The following is a 17562-nucleotide window of genomic DNA, read 5'->3' as shown; positions in this document are numbered from 1 at the left end:
TAGGGTCTATTCGTTGTCACAGTCAGAGGAGCAAGCCCTTAAGGAATACATACATCGGGCTTTGAAGTCGGGTCACATACGGCCTTCTTGTTCCCCAGCTGCCAGTCCGATCTTCTTTGTTCCAAAGAAGGAGGGCGATCTTCGTCCATGTGTGGACTACAGACGGTTAAATTCCATCACCGTAAAAAACAGGTACCCGCTTCCGCTCATATCCACGCTGCTGGACAGGTTGACTAAAGCTTCTGTCTTCACCAAGCTGGACCTAAGAGGAGCAGACAACCTGATTCGTATGCGGCTTGGGGATGAGTGGAAGACGGCGTTCTGCTCCCGACAGGGTTTATTCGAATATACGGTAATGCCCTTTGGGCTTTGTAATGCTCCCGCGACGTTCCAACGATTCATCAACGACGTATTCTCGGACATCCTGGATACGTTCGTGGTGGTATATCTGGATGATATTTTGATCTACTCATCCTCCCTGGAGGAACACGTCGGTCATGTTAGAGAGGTACTCTCTCGCCTCAAGGCAAACCCCTTGTTCGCCAAACCTGAAAAATGTTTATTCCATTCAAAGGAAGTGGAGTTTTTGGGTTTTCACATCTCCCCTGGGGGCTTGTCCATGAACCTGTCTAAGGTTCGTGCTGTCACTGAATGGCCAACACCCGTTAACATCAAACAACTCCAGTCCTTTCTCAGCTTCGCTAATTTTTACCAGCGATTTATCGCCGGCTTCTCTTCTATCGTTTCTCCTCTGACTGCTTTGACCAGCCCTCTTGTCCCGTTCTCTTGGACCCCTACGCATCAGAAGGCTTTCGAGGCACTCAAGGCCAGGTTCGTTTCTGCCCCTGTTTTGCAACACCCCGATCCCGACCTCCCCTACATTCTGGAGGCAGATGCCTCCTCGTTTGCTCTAGGTGCGGTACTGTCTCAGCCTTGCCCAACCACGGGTTGTTTGCATCCGGTAGCCTATCACTCACGAAAATTCTCGGCAGCCGAATCACACTATACTGTAACCGAGAAAGAGTTATTGGCCATCAAGGACGCTCTACAAGCGTGGCGACATCATCTCATGGGGGCAAAGTATCAGACGGTGGTATATACAGACCACAAAAACTTACAAGTCTTGGCCTCCCTGAAATGTGCAAACAGCAGGCAGGTGCATTGGCATTTGTTCTTTGCCGCCTTTGATTTTGTAGTCAAACACAGACCAGGTCGCATCCATGGCAAGGCTGATGCTTTATCCCGTTCTCCTGGCGGGGAGTCATTGTCTCTGTTCCCCGACACATTACTAGGAAAAGGCCATATTATCTGTATGTGTACGCCATCTCCCACCATGCTTACCGACATTAGACAATGGGTTTCCCAAAATCCTCATGCACTCACCGAATGGGACGTTGCCCTTCACGAAGGGTTACCATTCATCCAAGGCAAATTGTTCCTCCCTACATGCGATGTACGCAACCAGGCACTAGCCTGGTCACATGACGCTGCTATAAACGGCCATCCAGGGCAACAACGCACTTTAGACTTGTTACAACGTTGGTGCTGGTGGCCCTCCATGAGGAAAGACATTGAACATTATGTTAACACGTGCTCCATATGTGCTCAATGTAAACCACGCAGGGGACGGCCTTTAGGGCTACTCTTACCGTTACCGGTACCTCCCAGGCCTTGGCACACCATCTCTATGGATCTCATCACCGACCTGCCCCGCAGACAAGGCTACGATACCATATGGGTTATCGTCGATTCGTACACCAAAATGGCCCGCTTTATCCCCTGCACAGGCATACCATCTGCCCCAACCCTGGCTCGCTTGTTCTTTAGAACTATCTTCTGTCTCTTTGGTTTACCGCAGGTCATCATCTCAGACCGTGGATCGCAGTTCACGTCCTGTTTCTGGCGCGCTCTCACCAAACTCCTGGGTATAGATGCTCGCTTCTCTTTGGCTTATCACCCTGAAAGCGACGGGCAGACCGAGAGGGTGAATCAGGCTCTAGAGCAGTACTTGCGATGCCTGTCCCTTCAGTACCAAGACTCCTGGTCCAAACTGTTATACCTCGCTGAATTTGCATATAACAACTCCCGTCATTCGACCACTGGTTTCTCCCCCTTTTATGCTCTGTATGGACAACATCCGCACACCCTGCCGCTCCCTAATTTCCCTTCTGCCACTCCTGCTGCTAATGCCTGTGTGCACGATCTGGCCGGTGTGCATGCCCAGACACTGGTCCATCTCCGTGAAGCCCAAGCGGTGATGAAGACTAAGGCTGACCGCAAGCGGGCGAAGGCTCCGAAGTATCAGGTGGGCGACCGGGTGTGGCTGTCGACCAGACATTTGCGGATCCCTGGTTGTCGCAAACTGTTGCCCCGTTTTGTGGGCCCCTACCGGATTACCAAGGTCTTGAATCCCGTGGCTCTCAAACTCTCTGTTCCCCTTTCCTGGCGGATCCACCCGGTGTTCCATACCTCTCTCCTCAAACCGTACCTTGCTCCCACTCGTGTCCTTGTCCTGCCTGCCCCTGTCTCTGTGTCATCCCAGGACGTTTTTGAGGTTAGTGCTATCCTTGGTTCCCGTTACCATTGGGGTCGCCTTCAATATCTGATGGACTGGCTGGGCTATGGTCCCGAGGATCGTTCCTGGGTTCCCTCCCGGGATGTCCGGGCTCCGCTTCTGGTGTCGCGGTTTCATAGGGACAACCCTGCTAGCCCACGTGGTCATGGGCCTTTGAGGGGGGATTCTGTCACACTGCTTCCTACTAAGTCAAGGACACGCCCCTCCGCGTTTACCTCTTTCCGCGCTCCCCGACACACACGCTCAGATTCATGTACTTCGTTTCCCACTCACGTTTCACACAACAGGGCACGGCATGGCATGTTTGGCGGAGCTGGCGTTTATCGCCCTTCACGGCTGTGGCAAACCAAGTGAAGACTCCTTCACTCCAGGAACTCACATCCTTCGCGGAGACCGGCGCTGCCCGGCGCGTCACGGATCACGTGACTCTTAGTTGCCGAGCAATGCTACAACGCTTTCGGTTCACTTCTCACGTGATACTGTCACGTGCGTCCCTTCCAGGGATAAAAGGAGTTCGAAAACCGAAGGCGTTGCTTCCCAGCTGTTTCAACTAGGATCACGTGACGCTCTCTCTTCGTTCAAGGACCTGTTCTATTCTGACCTACGCTTGCTCCACGGATCGTCTTTGCTTAACCCTTCACTGACTCTGGAACTTTGGATCACCTATTGCCGACTTACGCTTGCTCCACGGATCGTTTTTGCTTAACCCTTCACTGACTCTGGAACATTGAATCATCTGTTTTCTGACCTCGGACTGCCTGGAGTTCTCTACGGATCACGTGTTTCATTAGGACCTCGGTCCTACAATAGGTGGTTACCTGCTCTACCTTACAGCCTTGTCCAGCCACAGTCTGGAGGTTCACGCCTCTTTCAGCCTTGGGAAAGACACAAGTCCTCACAGGTATTCCAGTGTTTTGGTATTTGCATTTGAGAAGATTGTGTCCTGTTTTCCTACTTACATAACCATTGTACCTTGCCTTACAGCGCTCAAGGGGTTCTTCCGGCTGTCCCGCGTCCTGGCTTGGGGACTTCCACCTGTGGCCTTAATAATCACGCTGACAGTATTTCTGGTGTTGTCAGGGTGTTTCTTGGGGACAGAGGGGTTGTTCATACTCTACACGACCAACGAACTTCATAACACATACATGCCAACATTCTGCAGAACCTCAGAGTCAGATTTTGTCAAAAAAATTGGGAGGTATACATTTCCCCATAGGAATGCATCGGGGCTAGAATATTTTAGGTGTGAGAATGTGAAAAATAGCAATATTTTTCACTTAAAAATTGGGAGTCTCATGCCTAAATCGGGAGGGTTTGCATGCTGTGGTCACAACATACACATGTTATGTTATGCTAAAGGATATTTATATCATGCACTATCACCACTCTCATGCCTGGCTCTCTGGCGGGTCTGAAAAGCAAGAGTGTAGGGTAAGTTAGTCAGACTGAGAGGGGAAAAAAGTACAAGAAGGCTGTGATGTGCTGGTGGCAGTTTCAGTTCGGTTTACACCGTTCGCTGAGCGTAGGTGTGATTATTCGGTTGGTAGTTGCTGTGTGCTGCTATGCAAGGCTTTGTGTGGTTTGTTTCATTGTTGCGGCGTAGTAATGTGCATGCGGTTTGTTGTGCTGTATAGGTCTGGTTGTGTTTTGTTTAGAGTTTGAGAGATGTAAGCAGAGGGAAGAGTTTTCTTTTTTAGTGGGTTGGTTAGTGGTGGCGCTCCATCGTACCCCCTCCGCTTTGGCCACCATGATATGCGACCCTACCAGTGTTGCCCATTGTGGTGTGCTAAGGGGGGTCTCCCTACTGTATTCTGTGCAGAGTTGTGGGTCATCTACAGGACTATTTAGTGGTGATGCCTCCTTCAACCCCCACCCCGGGTTTAGACTAATGGATGTCTGGACAGCTTTGGCCCTAGCATATCCTAGTGTGCAGCCGCTATGGCCTCCCTGGTCCCCTTGAAGGGGTGGGGGGACCACTTCCCTGTGTCCATGAGCTCCCTGAGCCCTGTGGTTTATTTGTTTGGTCGCTACTCTTTCCCCTTCAGCTCTAATGCCCTCTGTCTGTGGTTCAACCTGGGGCGCTCCCATCTCTCTCCCTATCCTCCCGTCAATCCCTCCGTGGGAATGGGTGCACCCAGGACTCCTTCCCACTCTGACGTCTCTCCGTCTCCTTGCACTTTGTTGTGGTATGGTCTGGTCCTCCGTCTTGCCTTCTGTTTGACCATTCCGAGGGTGGGGGGGAGTGTTGCTCATTCGTGTTCGACCGGTTCTCCGTTAAAGAGCCAGGTTTTCCATAGTTTTCAGAATTTTAGATGGTCCTTCATGTTTCTTATTTCTCTCTGCAGGGAGTTCCAAATGTTTGCGGCTAGGCAAGAGAATGCTGATCCACCACGTTTTTTCCTTGTGTATGGTTTAGGTTCCAGGTGGTGTCGTTGCTCGATCTGAGTGTTCTGGTCGGCTGCTAAATGGTGATTCTTGGTAAGGATTCTGCTCCTTGGCCGTGGATTGCTCTGTGCGTTATGAACATTGTTTTGAATGTGATTTGTTTTTTTGACTGGCAGCCAATGTAGCATCTTTAGTGCAGGAGTGATGTGGTCCCTTCGTGAGAGTTTGGAAGTCTGGTCGCTGCGGTCTGTACATGTTGCAGTTTCTTCAGTAGATACTCTGTGTAGGAACGTTTGTACTTCAATAACGATCTTGAGCCTCTGTTATTTTTAAGCATGTTTACTTCCATTCCAAGCAAGTTACAGACTTGTATTGATGTTTAAGATAAGAGTAAGATAACATTTACCAGCCCCCATGTAGGCTGGCTCCAACTGTCACTCCAAGGAACTCTCGTACAATTCACATTCCACCCCACACATTAGATTCTATACTGATGACCTCACACTACAGGAATACCGTAACACACAGACACAGGGAAAATATGTATACAAATCATTACATACCTTCCCCCCATACAATATTGAAAATCAGAAGAATCAACAATAGATCACTCCAAAATGTACACAACCTAAAGTTTGAATCCAAGAGCTTCCCAACACCTGTTACTAATATGTAGTAACACTAACACTAACACACAAAACCACACTATAATTGCGGGCCCTGCAGCTAACCTCTTCAAAAGGGACCAGCCCCGACCTTGCACATCAATCTGAACCAACTACCTCCTTCTGACCCAACAACCTTGATTCACCCCTACACCATAAGTGCACCACAAACTAGCCAAATTAGTAGAGGAAACACATCTAACTCCCAATGGGCCTAACGCGATCCCAAAAGAAATCAGCAATGGAGTAGACTACAATAAGAGTCTCCTTCCACCCTGTGACTAGAGAAACACCCCCATTGTCCCCCCTGGATGTCCCACATTCTAAACCCTATACTTTCACATAGTATAGGAAACACTTGTGTGGCCCTAGCCGGATTTCCCAAATCCCTTAACAACCGGATTCCTCACAAATTCCCCCACCTCAATGGCTGTAACCGGATTTCCCAAAATCCCTTAATAGCCGGATTTCATCATAAAATCCCTCACCTCTGTGGCCCTAGCCGGATTTCCCAAATCCTTTAACAACCGGATTTCACCATAAAATCCCTCACCGCCATGGCCGTAACCGGATATCCCAAAATCCCTTACTGGACGGATTTCGTCATAAAATTCCTCGCCTCTGTGGCCGTAGCCGGATTTCTCAAAATCCCTAGAAGAAAAATAAATGTGAAAAAAATAAATAGATCCCATATTCACTTCACAAACGTGCCCATGCTCTGACAACGTCTATCCCTTACAACACCCAAGGGTCCCCAAACAAGAATGGAAAGGCACACATTCAAACACCATGTCACTTGCACCCACACAGGCAAGCACTATGTCACGTCCACACAGGCATATAGCCAGAACCTTAATCACGAACATAGCAAGATCTTAAACAACTCCCTTGTGGTAACTGTACATCAAAATACATTTCGAGCATTTCAACATTTCAGGATAGCGTCCATTAATTGCCCGATGACTATAATGCCCCGATTTGGACATTTGTTTGATCACTAGAATAAGCTTTTCCCAGGACTTAAAAAAAAACATTAGAACAACATTTCTTTAACTGCATCGCAATACACAGTGCAACCTCAACGCACAACATCTTGTAAGCTAACAGTGGCCACGACAGATAACTGCTCTAGCATACCATGCCTACCATCCAAAACATTCAACCCACAAGCCGAACATACACTGGCCACACATCACACCTAATTTCCTGTAAATATTCCCTATCGTAGCATGACAATTCTTTAAAGAACTGCAAAAAATCTGGATCAAGTTCTTGTAGAATCAACCCTGCAGTATCTACAGTTTTTCCACCAATTAAGTCACCACACGACCTGCAGTGCCCCCACAGTTCTTCCCAGTGGGCATCAAACTACTTTAGTACCCCTAGGCAACAGTTGCACAATGCTACACTCCTGTATAACTCCTACTCCTGTAGTCCCAATAACCACTGGTAAACCCTTTTCCCATCTTGCCGTGAACACCACCAACCTCCAATTGAGGCAGGTTCACTTGGACTGAACTTTCTTCAGCAGACGGAACACCTCCTGCTTCGTGATGTCCAAAAATCTCTTTACACTGTTTTATTATGCCACAAGTCACAGCCGTCTCTTTTTGCTGCATCGCACCTTCTGTTAACTTGATCCTCTTGCACTGTTGATAAATTCTCTGGCATGGCAGTTTACAACTTTCCACTTTACCTTCAGCGCTGATACATTTTCGTCCTCTTCTCTCGAAAACGCTTACTTCCGTGTCACTTTTCTCGAAAACGCTTACATCCATATCATTTTCTGCCTTGTGCTTCCCAAGCATTAACACAGTCATCACGTTCGAAAAGGAAACCTTGTCAGCGTAAGCGTACCCCGAACTAAATTACACTTCCGACACGCCCTGTGTTATCATCATTTGTTTCTTATCCTCGTAATGCTCAGAGCTCCTCCCCTCTGAGGACTTAGCTCTGCTCTCCCACTGCCCCCCGAGCAGCACTGACCGTGTACACTCGTAGCACGCAAATATCCCAATAAAAACTCACGGCACAGTCACAAATTACGGTCTTCTCTCAGACCGGAGACAGTTATAGCCCCTGACAATTTAACTTTATGTGGCTATGCGCAACAGTCCCTCCAGCCGCCCTTACACCGTTTAAAGCCAAACTGCTCACCTGGAACCCGGGGAGGGGGCTGGTAGATGTCTTCTTTACGGATGTTCCGATGCTTATTTCTTTCTGTTGGCGAGCGGAAGACTTCTGTGTGCGCCCTGCACACGTTTCCTTCTGTCGGCGAGCGGCAGTCTTATGTGTGCGCCCTGCACACCTTTCAACAGCCTATGGTAATCACATTTACTTTTTTTTGCTCAGACCGCCGCTGGCGCACCGACTTCTCCACTCTTTTTCTTTTAGACGCACCTTAAATCCTCATCGCCAATGTAGTAACGTTTGTACTTCAATAACGATCTTGAGCCTCTGTTATTTTTAAGCAAGTTTACTTCCATTCCAAGCAAATTACAGACTTGTATTGATGTTTAAGATAAGAGTAAGATAACATCTACCAGCCCCCATGTAGGTTGGCTCCAACTGCCACTCCAAGGAACTCTCGTGCAATTCACATTCTACCCCACACATTAGATTCTATACTGATAACCTCACACTACAGGAATACTATAACACACACACACAGGAAAACATTTGTATACAAATCACTACACTCTGGCATTCTGAGGTATAGGCTGTTGCCGTAGTCTATTCTGGACATGATGGCTAGTGTTTTGTGCGTGAAGGAGAGGAATGGTAGAATCTTTTTGATCGTCTGTGAGTGGAAGAAGCATTTCTTGAGTATTGAGTTTACTTGCGGTTCTAGGGTTAGCTTGTTGTCTATTAGGATTCCAAAGTTTTTTACAATTTGTTATGGCGTGGGTGTTGTTCCTAATTCTGTGATTTATCTTTAGCGCAGAAGGAATATTGTGAGTAGAGGGTGTTTGGATTGCATACTTGGAATGGTCATAAACATATTTTACACATTTTATGTACTCTTACAAGATTATTATTTTTCCTGCTTTTTATCACTGCATTGTGTGGCCGCTTTAAGATGGATGCGACAGAGTGACGCAAGTTGCACCAATAAACAGGAAGTACCCGCGGTTGCACGCCATTGCACGTGCAGAGCTGGATGAGCTACAAGTGTATCAGTTTTCTCTTTGGAGAGTCCGGGGCTATCGCTGCGAGAGGCCTTGCGGCCCTGAAAACAATGGCAATGAGGAGGTCGCTCTGACGGACCATGTGCTCGGGCCATGCAGCAGTGATTTCGGATGCTGACGAAGAGGCAGAACAATATCTCAGGGGGGTTGCTGCCGCAGAGCCAAAGCACGCACGACGGTGAGGCACACTCTGGTCAGCCTAACAAGTTGAGGCTCCCTGAGGGAGTGCACATGTGCCTCTCCTTAGTATTTTTTTTTAGCTTTTTCTACGAACTTCAAAAAAATAAAAGAATAATTTATGAAGCTTTCTATCTGGTGTGCGTTGGAAAGGAGTGAGTTTTTTTCTCATGGTGGGACATTACCTTATCCATTTAACCCTACATGGAAAAAAAGGGGACCTATCATTTTGGACTTTTGTGACCTATTAGAGTCTACCAGAAACGTGGTGGCTAAATATATATTGGCGTGTCCACCATCCTGTGCCAATAAGTAAAGTCACACAATGCTGGGTTGCAGCCCTCTGTGTGTGTGGGGGGGGGTGGCTGTGCACTCAGTGAAGACGTTTCTGCCAAAAAATGCAGCATCATGGATGGCAGTCAGGGTAATGTCCCAGCAGCTTGTGTGGCTGCCCCAGTTGGCATACAGATACCCCGTCAACAAGGGTTCCTTGCACCAATGCCGGAGTTTGATGTATCTGGTGCACTGTCAATACTGGGCCTGAGATGGAACCTGTCGATTGAATGTCTGGAGATGTATTTCAGTGCCACGGGGGAGGTGAATGATGAGGCAAAGATGTCGGATCACATTTGTGTGGCAGGACCAGCAGTTCATAAAATATTCAAGACTTTACAATAAGTTGATGGGTCCTATGTGGCAGCCAAAAATGCTTTGAGGGAGTACTTTATGGCGCTCCTCGATCTGGACTTTGAGAGGTTTTTCATGTGCAATGCCAAACAGAAGGAGGATGAAACTTTGGACACATTTCATGGCAAGTTGAGACAGCTAGCATCCACATGTGCATGGGACAATGAAGAGATCATGATGCACCAGCAGCGCATTCAGGCGTGTGCCTCTGAGAAAATGCGACGCCAAGTGTTGAGAGAGCCAGGGTTAACCCTGGTGCGAGTCCAAGATGGATGCAGCAATACGAACATTGAAAATTGATGAGGTATGTGCTGTAGGATGCCCACAAGGTGCAAGGTGAAGGAATACAACTCCGCTGAAAGAGAAAGTTCCAGAACCGTCTGTGCCATGTACAATCTTCCCCACGCTACAGAGTGTCCAGCCAAGAGCCGGACATGCGGTAGGTGTGGTAACCCTAACCGTTTTGCATGCATGTGTCGTACACCTGTCCCGGTGTTGGTACAGAGGGGACCAGTCAGAATGGCTTCATCTGTCCAGAGGCGTCCTCAAAATGTGGCTCTAATGGATAAAGAAGAGGACCAGAGTGGGCAAGAAGTGGAAGATGAAGATGAGGAGGACATTTTCTTTATCTCCAAAGTCTGCGATCTGAAGGCGAGAAAGAGACGAAAGCTGAGGTGTGTGGTCAGTGTCTATGGGCCTGGGGTCCTTGTGCTGATCGACACAGGAGCATCCGTGAATGTTATGGCACCGAAACACTATAAAAAAATTGCCAAATCCCCCAGCGCTAAGCCCGCCAAAGGTTTGCATCTTCACTTTTGATGGAGATAGGCCCATCCCACTGATGGGGGTGTTTGTCTCGCAAGTTAGGCGAGGAAGGTTAGCTCAGGGGTGTAAGAAAGGCAAGGTATCAAAATAAGACAGACACAAGAGACCACAGTTCAAGGGTGTTTATTGAACTTTCAAAGAGGTGCTACAAACACCTATCTAAACCAAAATCGAAGATGGGAGCAAGCTACGCCCATCAAATAATAAAGAATCCCGTCCTAGTGGAGTCGTGTCAAACAAAAGAGGAGCCTATTTTTTTTTAAACGAATGCCAATCCTTACTACTAGCTCCAAATAGTGTGGGGTACGGTTCATGAAAAAGAAAGAAGTGTTGACAAAATGATAAACAGGATATTTGGCCAATTGGCCTCCCTTTTCTAATGTTTTCAACACAGGGCAAGATGGTTCACTCTGAGCAAAACGCACACTCTGTTGTCTGCGGTACGAGGTTATTATGGCAGTTCCAATATCGGGACCTTCTGTGCTCAAGTCTCTTTTCCATCAAAGTCTCTTGTTTTAGAGGTCTTGATGTGCAAAACAAAAACATAGAAAGTTCCTTTCTTCTTTTAACTAAAGGGTATTGCAGGTTTCTTCCAGGATCCACCTCAGCGTGGCTCAGATCCCCTTTTCTTGTAATTTCAAAATTATATCTTCTCAGGTGACTCACGGTTCACACTGGATCCCCTCAGCCGGGCTCAGATCCCACTTCACGTTCTACTAGTCTCCCTCAGCCAGGCTCGGACCAATTGTAAGTTTCACTTTATACTTATCGAAGACTTTGATTGTGCACAGGTTTTTGTTGAACCCGTCACAGGACCACTTTGATTCAAAGTTTCTTTCCAACAAAGTATTTCTCATTTAGTTTGATACCCAACAGAGACCTTCGAATGAGCAACCCTTCGGGCGCCGGACCACTCTGTATTTAGTATCTAATTTGGCATTCAAAAGTTAATTCACCCTTAAGATTCCAATTGTTCGCACTTCTTAACACATGCGCTTCAAACACAGTCCTTTGTTGAATTCTTCATACAATGTTGCCGCTTGCAACCTTGGTTCAAACATTGGGTGATTTTGTATCGGTTTCTCTGACACAACGGCTGTGCTGCTCTTACTGGCGTGCCTTTCTTGCAGGAGCCAGGGACAGTTCCACAGCAGCAATCGCTCCTCCTGGCCTTATGTACACGGGAGCACCCCGGATACCTTTGATGCACAGTGTGGGTCTGCTGAGCTTCAGGTCCTTGTCTGAGGCTTTTTACTTTCCAAGGCTTGTGTACATGGGGGTTTCTAGAGGTCAAGAGTACTTCCCTCCTTGCAACCCTCTCCGCTCTCGATGCCTTTCTCCTTGTGTTAAATCGCCAGCTTGGAACTGCTGCTTCCTTGTGTGCTTTTCCTCGTTCAGAGTGTGCATTCGTGCTCCGCCTTTTAACCATGTGGGGGAAGTGTGATGGGAGTAAGGTGTGTGCAATGATTAGTAATTGCCTAACCTTGCCTGACTACGGTGTTGGGACATGTCAGGCTCTGGTTTTAGTCCGTTGTTGCTCACGATGAAGTGTCAGTGACAAGGTGTTTGTGTTGAAAAAAGGGGGTATGGGGGTTGAGCTTGCCGTATCCTACCTGGTAGGATGGGGAAAAGGTGTTACAGGAAAAGAGATACAGCGTCTCACCCTTCGGTGTCCCACTTCCACTCCCCGAAGACCCCCAACCAGGTGATCCTCCCGCACTGGTCCACCCCAAGGAACTGGTTCCAATGGCGATGGCTGTGTCCTGGCCACCTGGATGACAGATCCCCGGGGACTAGTGAGTGAGACACCTTCAGGTTTCTCACAGGGGCAACGTGTTTGTCTTGAAAGGAAGACAATGCAGCGCAACACAGGTTCGAATCCTGATCCCGCACTTAGAAACCACTTGCTGGTATTAAGCGTGTTATAAATGAACAATAAAATAAAATAAAATAAAAAGTAAAATAAGTTGGGCATGGAACAAACTCCATTAAGACAAGTTTTTTGTTACGGACATCAGTGATAATACTTTACTGAGCTGTGCTGTGGCAGAAGAATGAAAGATTGTGAGTTTTGCCTATGGCATCTACATTGAGGATGGCCAGGCGGTCCTGGAGAAGTTTGCCGATGTATTCGTTGGCATTGGGAAACTGGTGGGCAAACCTGTCAGGCTCCACATTGACACTGCGGTTCACCCAGTGGCTCTTAAACGCAGGAGAATCCCATTCCATCTGAGGGAACAAGTTGACAAGGAGCTGGATCAGTTAGTTCAGCTGGACATCATTGAGAAGGTGGAGGGCCCAACACTGTGGGTGTCTCTGATTTTGGGGACAAGGAAACCCCAGCAGCCACACTCCATCAGGATTTGAGTTAACATGCATTTGCCAAACAAAGCCATCAAAAGAGAATGACACCTAACGCCCACCATCAATGACATTGTTGCTGCACTTCAGGGGGCGAGATTGTTCTCCAAACTTGATTTAAGGGCAGGATATCATCAGGGCAAGCTCCATCCTGAGTAGAGTTACATTACCACATTCACCACGCACAGAGGGCTATATTGCTATAATTAACTCCGTTTTGGGGTGTCATCGGCGGCGGAGGTGTTTCAAAACATCATCAGAGGAGTCTTGGCAGATCTGGATGGTGTCCTGATAATTTGTGACGACATCCTCGTGTTTTCGAGTTCGGAAGTGGAACACATGGGGCGACTGGTGAAGACCCTGGAAATTATAAAATCACTTCGGTTTACACTACATAAAGAGAAATGGGAGTTCTTCAAGACCAGCATTGACTGGCTTGGGTTTGTTTTCGAAGAAGGGGGTGTGTTGCCAGACCCAGGGAAGGTAAAAGACATTAAAGAGGCAAAACGTCTAGAGACAGTTTCAGAGGTACGCAACTTCCTGGGGATGGTGACCTATTGTGGACGATTCATCAGGAACCTTGCCACCCTGTCAGAGCCGCTAAGGAATCGGACGAAGAAAGACACTGTGGCAGTGGGGACAGCAGGAACAGGCTGCGTTTGACCAGGTCAAGGATGCCTGCACAGCAAAAGTCACTCTTGGTCTCGGTGCTGTACTGACTCAGCAGGATGCAAGTGGAAATGTGAAGCCGGTGGCGTTTGCTAGCTGAGTCCTGTCGGAGACAAGCAAATGTTGGGGGAGAGGTGGTCTTTTGCCACCCCCTCTCCATCCCCGCATGGACGGATCCCGATTATGCTGGAGGAGGGAGAGACCCCCTTCCCACTTACGCGTGATCTGTATTATCTCCCTCTCATTACTAATGAAAGAATTATGTACCCAAGCCTTAGTGAAGCTCAAAGACCAAGTATCTCTAGAAACTGATCTCTCCCCCTGCCCAGCACCATGCACAAACAGCCCGGCCCCCCCACCTCCTGCCTGCTCTACGCAAACTCTGTTCGCATGGAAGTCCAGCCTTTTATTGTTGCAATAATTAGTATCGCCCAGTAGGAAGATGAGCTCACTGCACTGTGCGAGACCGGAGCAGGCCCCTGCCCTTGTGAACATCCGTCTCCACTAACCTGCCTGTGCTCCCTCGATCCCCACCCCGCTTTGCCATAACCCGCTGGGCCCAGGCCTCTCTGCTCTTTGATACAGATACACATCTGACCCCTCACAGTAATCAGAGGAGAACACCCGCCATAGCCCTAATCCCATACACCAATATATTCTTCCTAAAACTAACACATGTCTATCTGTATCATGAGGCATCAGGTAGATCAAAACCCCCCAAGATGGGTACCTGGGTCGGGGCATTAGCTTTATGGGTGCCAAGGTGCAAAGGGTACAATGTAGATATATAATCCTATTTGGGCCAGACGTTTATGATGGTCATTTGTCTCATGCCCTCAGATACTGTTGTTATAGTTTAGCAAGTCAGGGAATGTGTCACTTTGCCGGCATGGCCTTCACCCCACGGAGATGAGCCCAGCTGACCCACATGCTGAGGGAGTGGCACCCAAGCAAATGTCAATCCAACATGGCCAGCACCTAAGGATGCATACTGTACTAATGTGCATCACCAATTATATTGTAGATTATATTGTAGAATTGTGTACTTATAGTTTGGCATCATCAGTGATGGTTTTTCATCTTATAATTGTGCTGCCTATGTAATGTTTGGCCGAGCGCATTCCGGGCAGCAGAGTTCTCTGCGTGGACAATGTATCTTATATAAAACTTTGTTCTACTTGCAATCTATCTCCTGGTCTCCTTCCCTAGCGGGGTGTGTCCATTATTCAAGGTTTTGAATATTGTGTCAGGGAATGGGCGCCTTCACAACAATACTCTCAAATTGAGCGACAGGCTCTGCAGGTTCTTTCGGGATGCCAACACTTCCGTTTATACATTCTGGGAAGACCAGTAACTGTAGTCACTGACCACAAGCCCCTTGTACTGATCATGGCAGGCTTGTCATCAAAACTGCCTGCTAGAATTGAAAGATGGATGCTTGCCCTGCTAGAGTATGGAGTGTGTCTGATGTACAGACCGGGGTAAAATAATGCTGCGGTTTATCTCTCACAGCATCCAATAAGGGGACACAGCGGGAACAAGACTTGAGAGGCAGAAGCAGAGGAGTTTGTCCAAGTCCTCATTGAATCATCTCCAAATGTCATGTCCATTCAGGAACTGACCACCGTGTCTGAAGAGGACGAGTGTTCCGCCTCCTCCGAGGAGTGTTGCAAAAGGGGGAGTGCAAGGGGATCCTGGAAGGTTTGAGTAAAAAGACTCATGAGGCCTGCACAATGCTTGAGAAGCTGTGGAAGTTCAGGGAGGAATTTGCATTCTCTGGCTCGGGTTTGCTTCCGAGGGGGCCGAAGATGGTGATTCCATCGTGCAAAATTCAGCAAATCATTGCATTGGCACATCAAGGCCACCGGGGTGCAGCCAAAACCAAGGCACGCTTGAGGCTTAAGGTGTGGTTCCCAAACTTGGAAAGATGTGTCGATGTGTTTGTGGCAGGATGTGTGTGGTGCCAAGCAGCTGCCCCATTGCAATGTGAACCATGAATTAAGCCTATGCCGAGAAGTTGCCACTCATGGGAGACAGTGCACGTTGACTTTGGATCTGCTGGTCGGGACACACACTTCATGGTGTTCATTGATCAGAGGACATGATATCCGGAAGTTGAATTTGTGGAATCCACAGTGTTTGACCACATTGTACCAGTGCTAGAAAAGGTATTCGCGTCACATATTTTCCCAAAGGAAATTTGCTCAGACAATGAACTGCCATTTCAAGGGGAGAGTTTTGGACAGTTCATGCTGGAATAGGGAATTCACCACAGAAAGATATCGCTGGTGTGGCCAAAGCCAAACGGGGAGGCCGAACGTTCATACAACCTCACAACAAAGTGTTTTGCATTGCCCATGGGTAGGGCCAGTGTCTGAGAATGACACTATACCAGTTCTTAAGGGAATAGTGAGCGACTCCCCATTGCTCGACGGGTGTGGCCTCCGCAGAGGCACTACTCAATAGATGCTCTTGGGGTCTGTTTTCAGACCTGGGGAGGGTAGCATTTGCAGAAATTGATGATGAGAGGGTCTCCGGAGAATGAAGAGCCAGGAATGAAAGTGAAAACCTCTGTAGGGGCCTACAACCACATTGTTTGGCACCCACAGACGAAGTACTGGTGAGGAACAGACATGAGCAAGGAAAACTCTCATTGACCTATGAACCTCAACCCATGGACGTGGTGGAAGTGAAGGGGTCCATGGTGGCTGCGTCAGATGGGAACGCCACAGTGATGAGGAACTAGAGCTTCTTTAAAAAAAAGTCAGTGAGGGTGGCCAGATGCGGGCTATGCCATGGAATGCGAATGACGAAAAACGGAATAGATGACAGCGTCCATGAGAAGCAGATGACCAAGGCGTGGAAGGTCAAACTGCAGGGGGAGTAGGTGGTACCCTCAACACACTGCATGATGTAGGCCCTCCTTTATGTGTTGATGCATAGAGAAAAGGGCTATTTCAACTCGCTCACCAATGATATTATCAAGCTGTTGGTTGTGTTTATTTTTCAGATGGGGGGGAGAAGAAAAGTTTAGTTGTATGCCACATTACTCTTTGTTGTTGTTATGAAAAAGGAGGAGTGTGGTGCAGCCGCTTTCAGACAGGCGAGACGGAGTGACCCAACTAAACAGGGGCTACCCGAGGTTTCACGTGAACGCGCAGAGCCCGGGCGAGCAACAAATGTCTCTGTGTCCTCTTTGAGGGGGGGGGCATGTAATTGTATCATTTGTTTATACTGATGTGGCTATATCTGTCAATACCAGTCAAGAAAAGGGCATCTATGTCCTCCCGAATTCCCATAAGAAATCATTGTAGGTTCCGCCTACTCCAATACTTACATGTTTTTTTATGTTTTTATCCAAGACGGCGAGCTCTTTGGACTGATATTATGACTTGGCCACACATGATCTATCTGCCGAGCGTTGTTCCTTACTTGTATCTAATCTTATTAATACAAAACGATCACGATTATGCCTGACCTTGACATGGCGGCTGATCAGTCCACTGTTCACGGTACGTCGCGTGACCTGCGCAATCGGCTGTGGTTTGGTTTATTGTCCTTTTATTGTTTTTATTCTGGTTTCCGCCGCTGGTGCTGTTGGCGCGGGGAGGGTGGATTTGCTCGTTCCGGAAGTTTACGGCTGCGCTCTCCATCTGCCCCCACCCCCGTCTCAGCGTTAGCTGCCTCCGGTGTTTGCATCAACTGCCAGACAAGGAACCTCGGCTGCCACCATGAGTTTTCTCTTGTGAGTGCGAAGTTCTTGCTATCATGTTGCTGCGTCTGTGCCACCGCTCTGCCTCTATTCCACCGGGTGCAGGTGTAATCGATGTCTGTAATAGCCACAGCAGAAGCAAACGCCAGTGCGTTTGCTGTTGCGGGGTTTTGGGTTTGCCTCCCATCCCCGCCCCGCCCTCCTACGGCTGTTCGTTGCCAGTGTGGACCGAAGTAGCCTTTTCTGGGAGACCTCAGCCTGGCTGCTATTTGTGCAGCATAGTGTGTAGCTATCTCTTCCGGAGTGGCCCAAGAGTGT

At 48.2% G+C, this 17562-nt stretch overlaps 1 protein-coding gene across 1 annotated transcript in view; it reads left to right on the top strand.

Moving 5' to 3' along the window:
• Positions 1–17122: 17122 nt before the first annotated feature.
• Positions 17123–17562, top strand: part of MOB1B (MOB kinase activator 1B) — a 357208-nt gene continuing 356768 nt past the window's right edge. Inside the window, exon 1 of the mRNA XM_069626279.1 lies at positions 17123–17277. Within this exon, the coding sequence (XP_069482380.1) occupies positions 17264–17277 (14 nt within the window). The 5' untranslated portion in view covers positions 17123–17263. The remainder of the gene's footprint in view (positions 17278–17562) is intronic.

This window comes from Ambystoma mexicanum, chromosome 6p (genome assembly GCF_040938575.1).
Source record: "Ambystoma mexicanum isolate Mex_15411 chromosome 6p, UKY_AmexF1_1, whole genome shotgun sequence".
Classification (NCBI taxonomy): domain Eukaryota; kingdom Metazoa; phylum Chordata; class Amphibia; order Caudata; family Ambystomatidae; genus Ambystoma; species Ambystoma mexicanum.
This window is presented reverse-complemented; position numbering and strand designations above follow the sequence as displayed.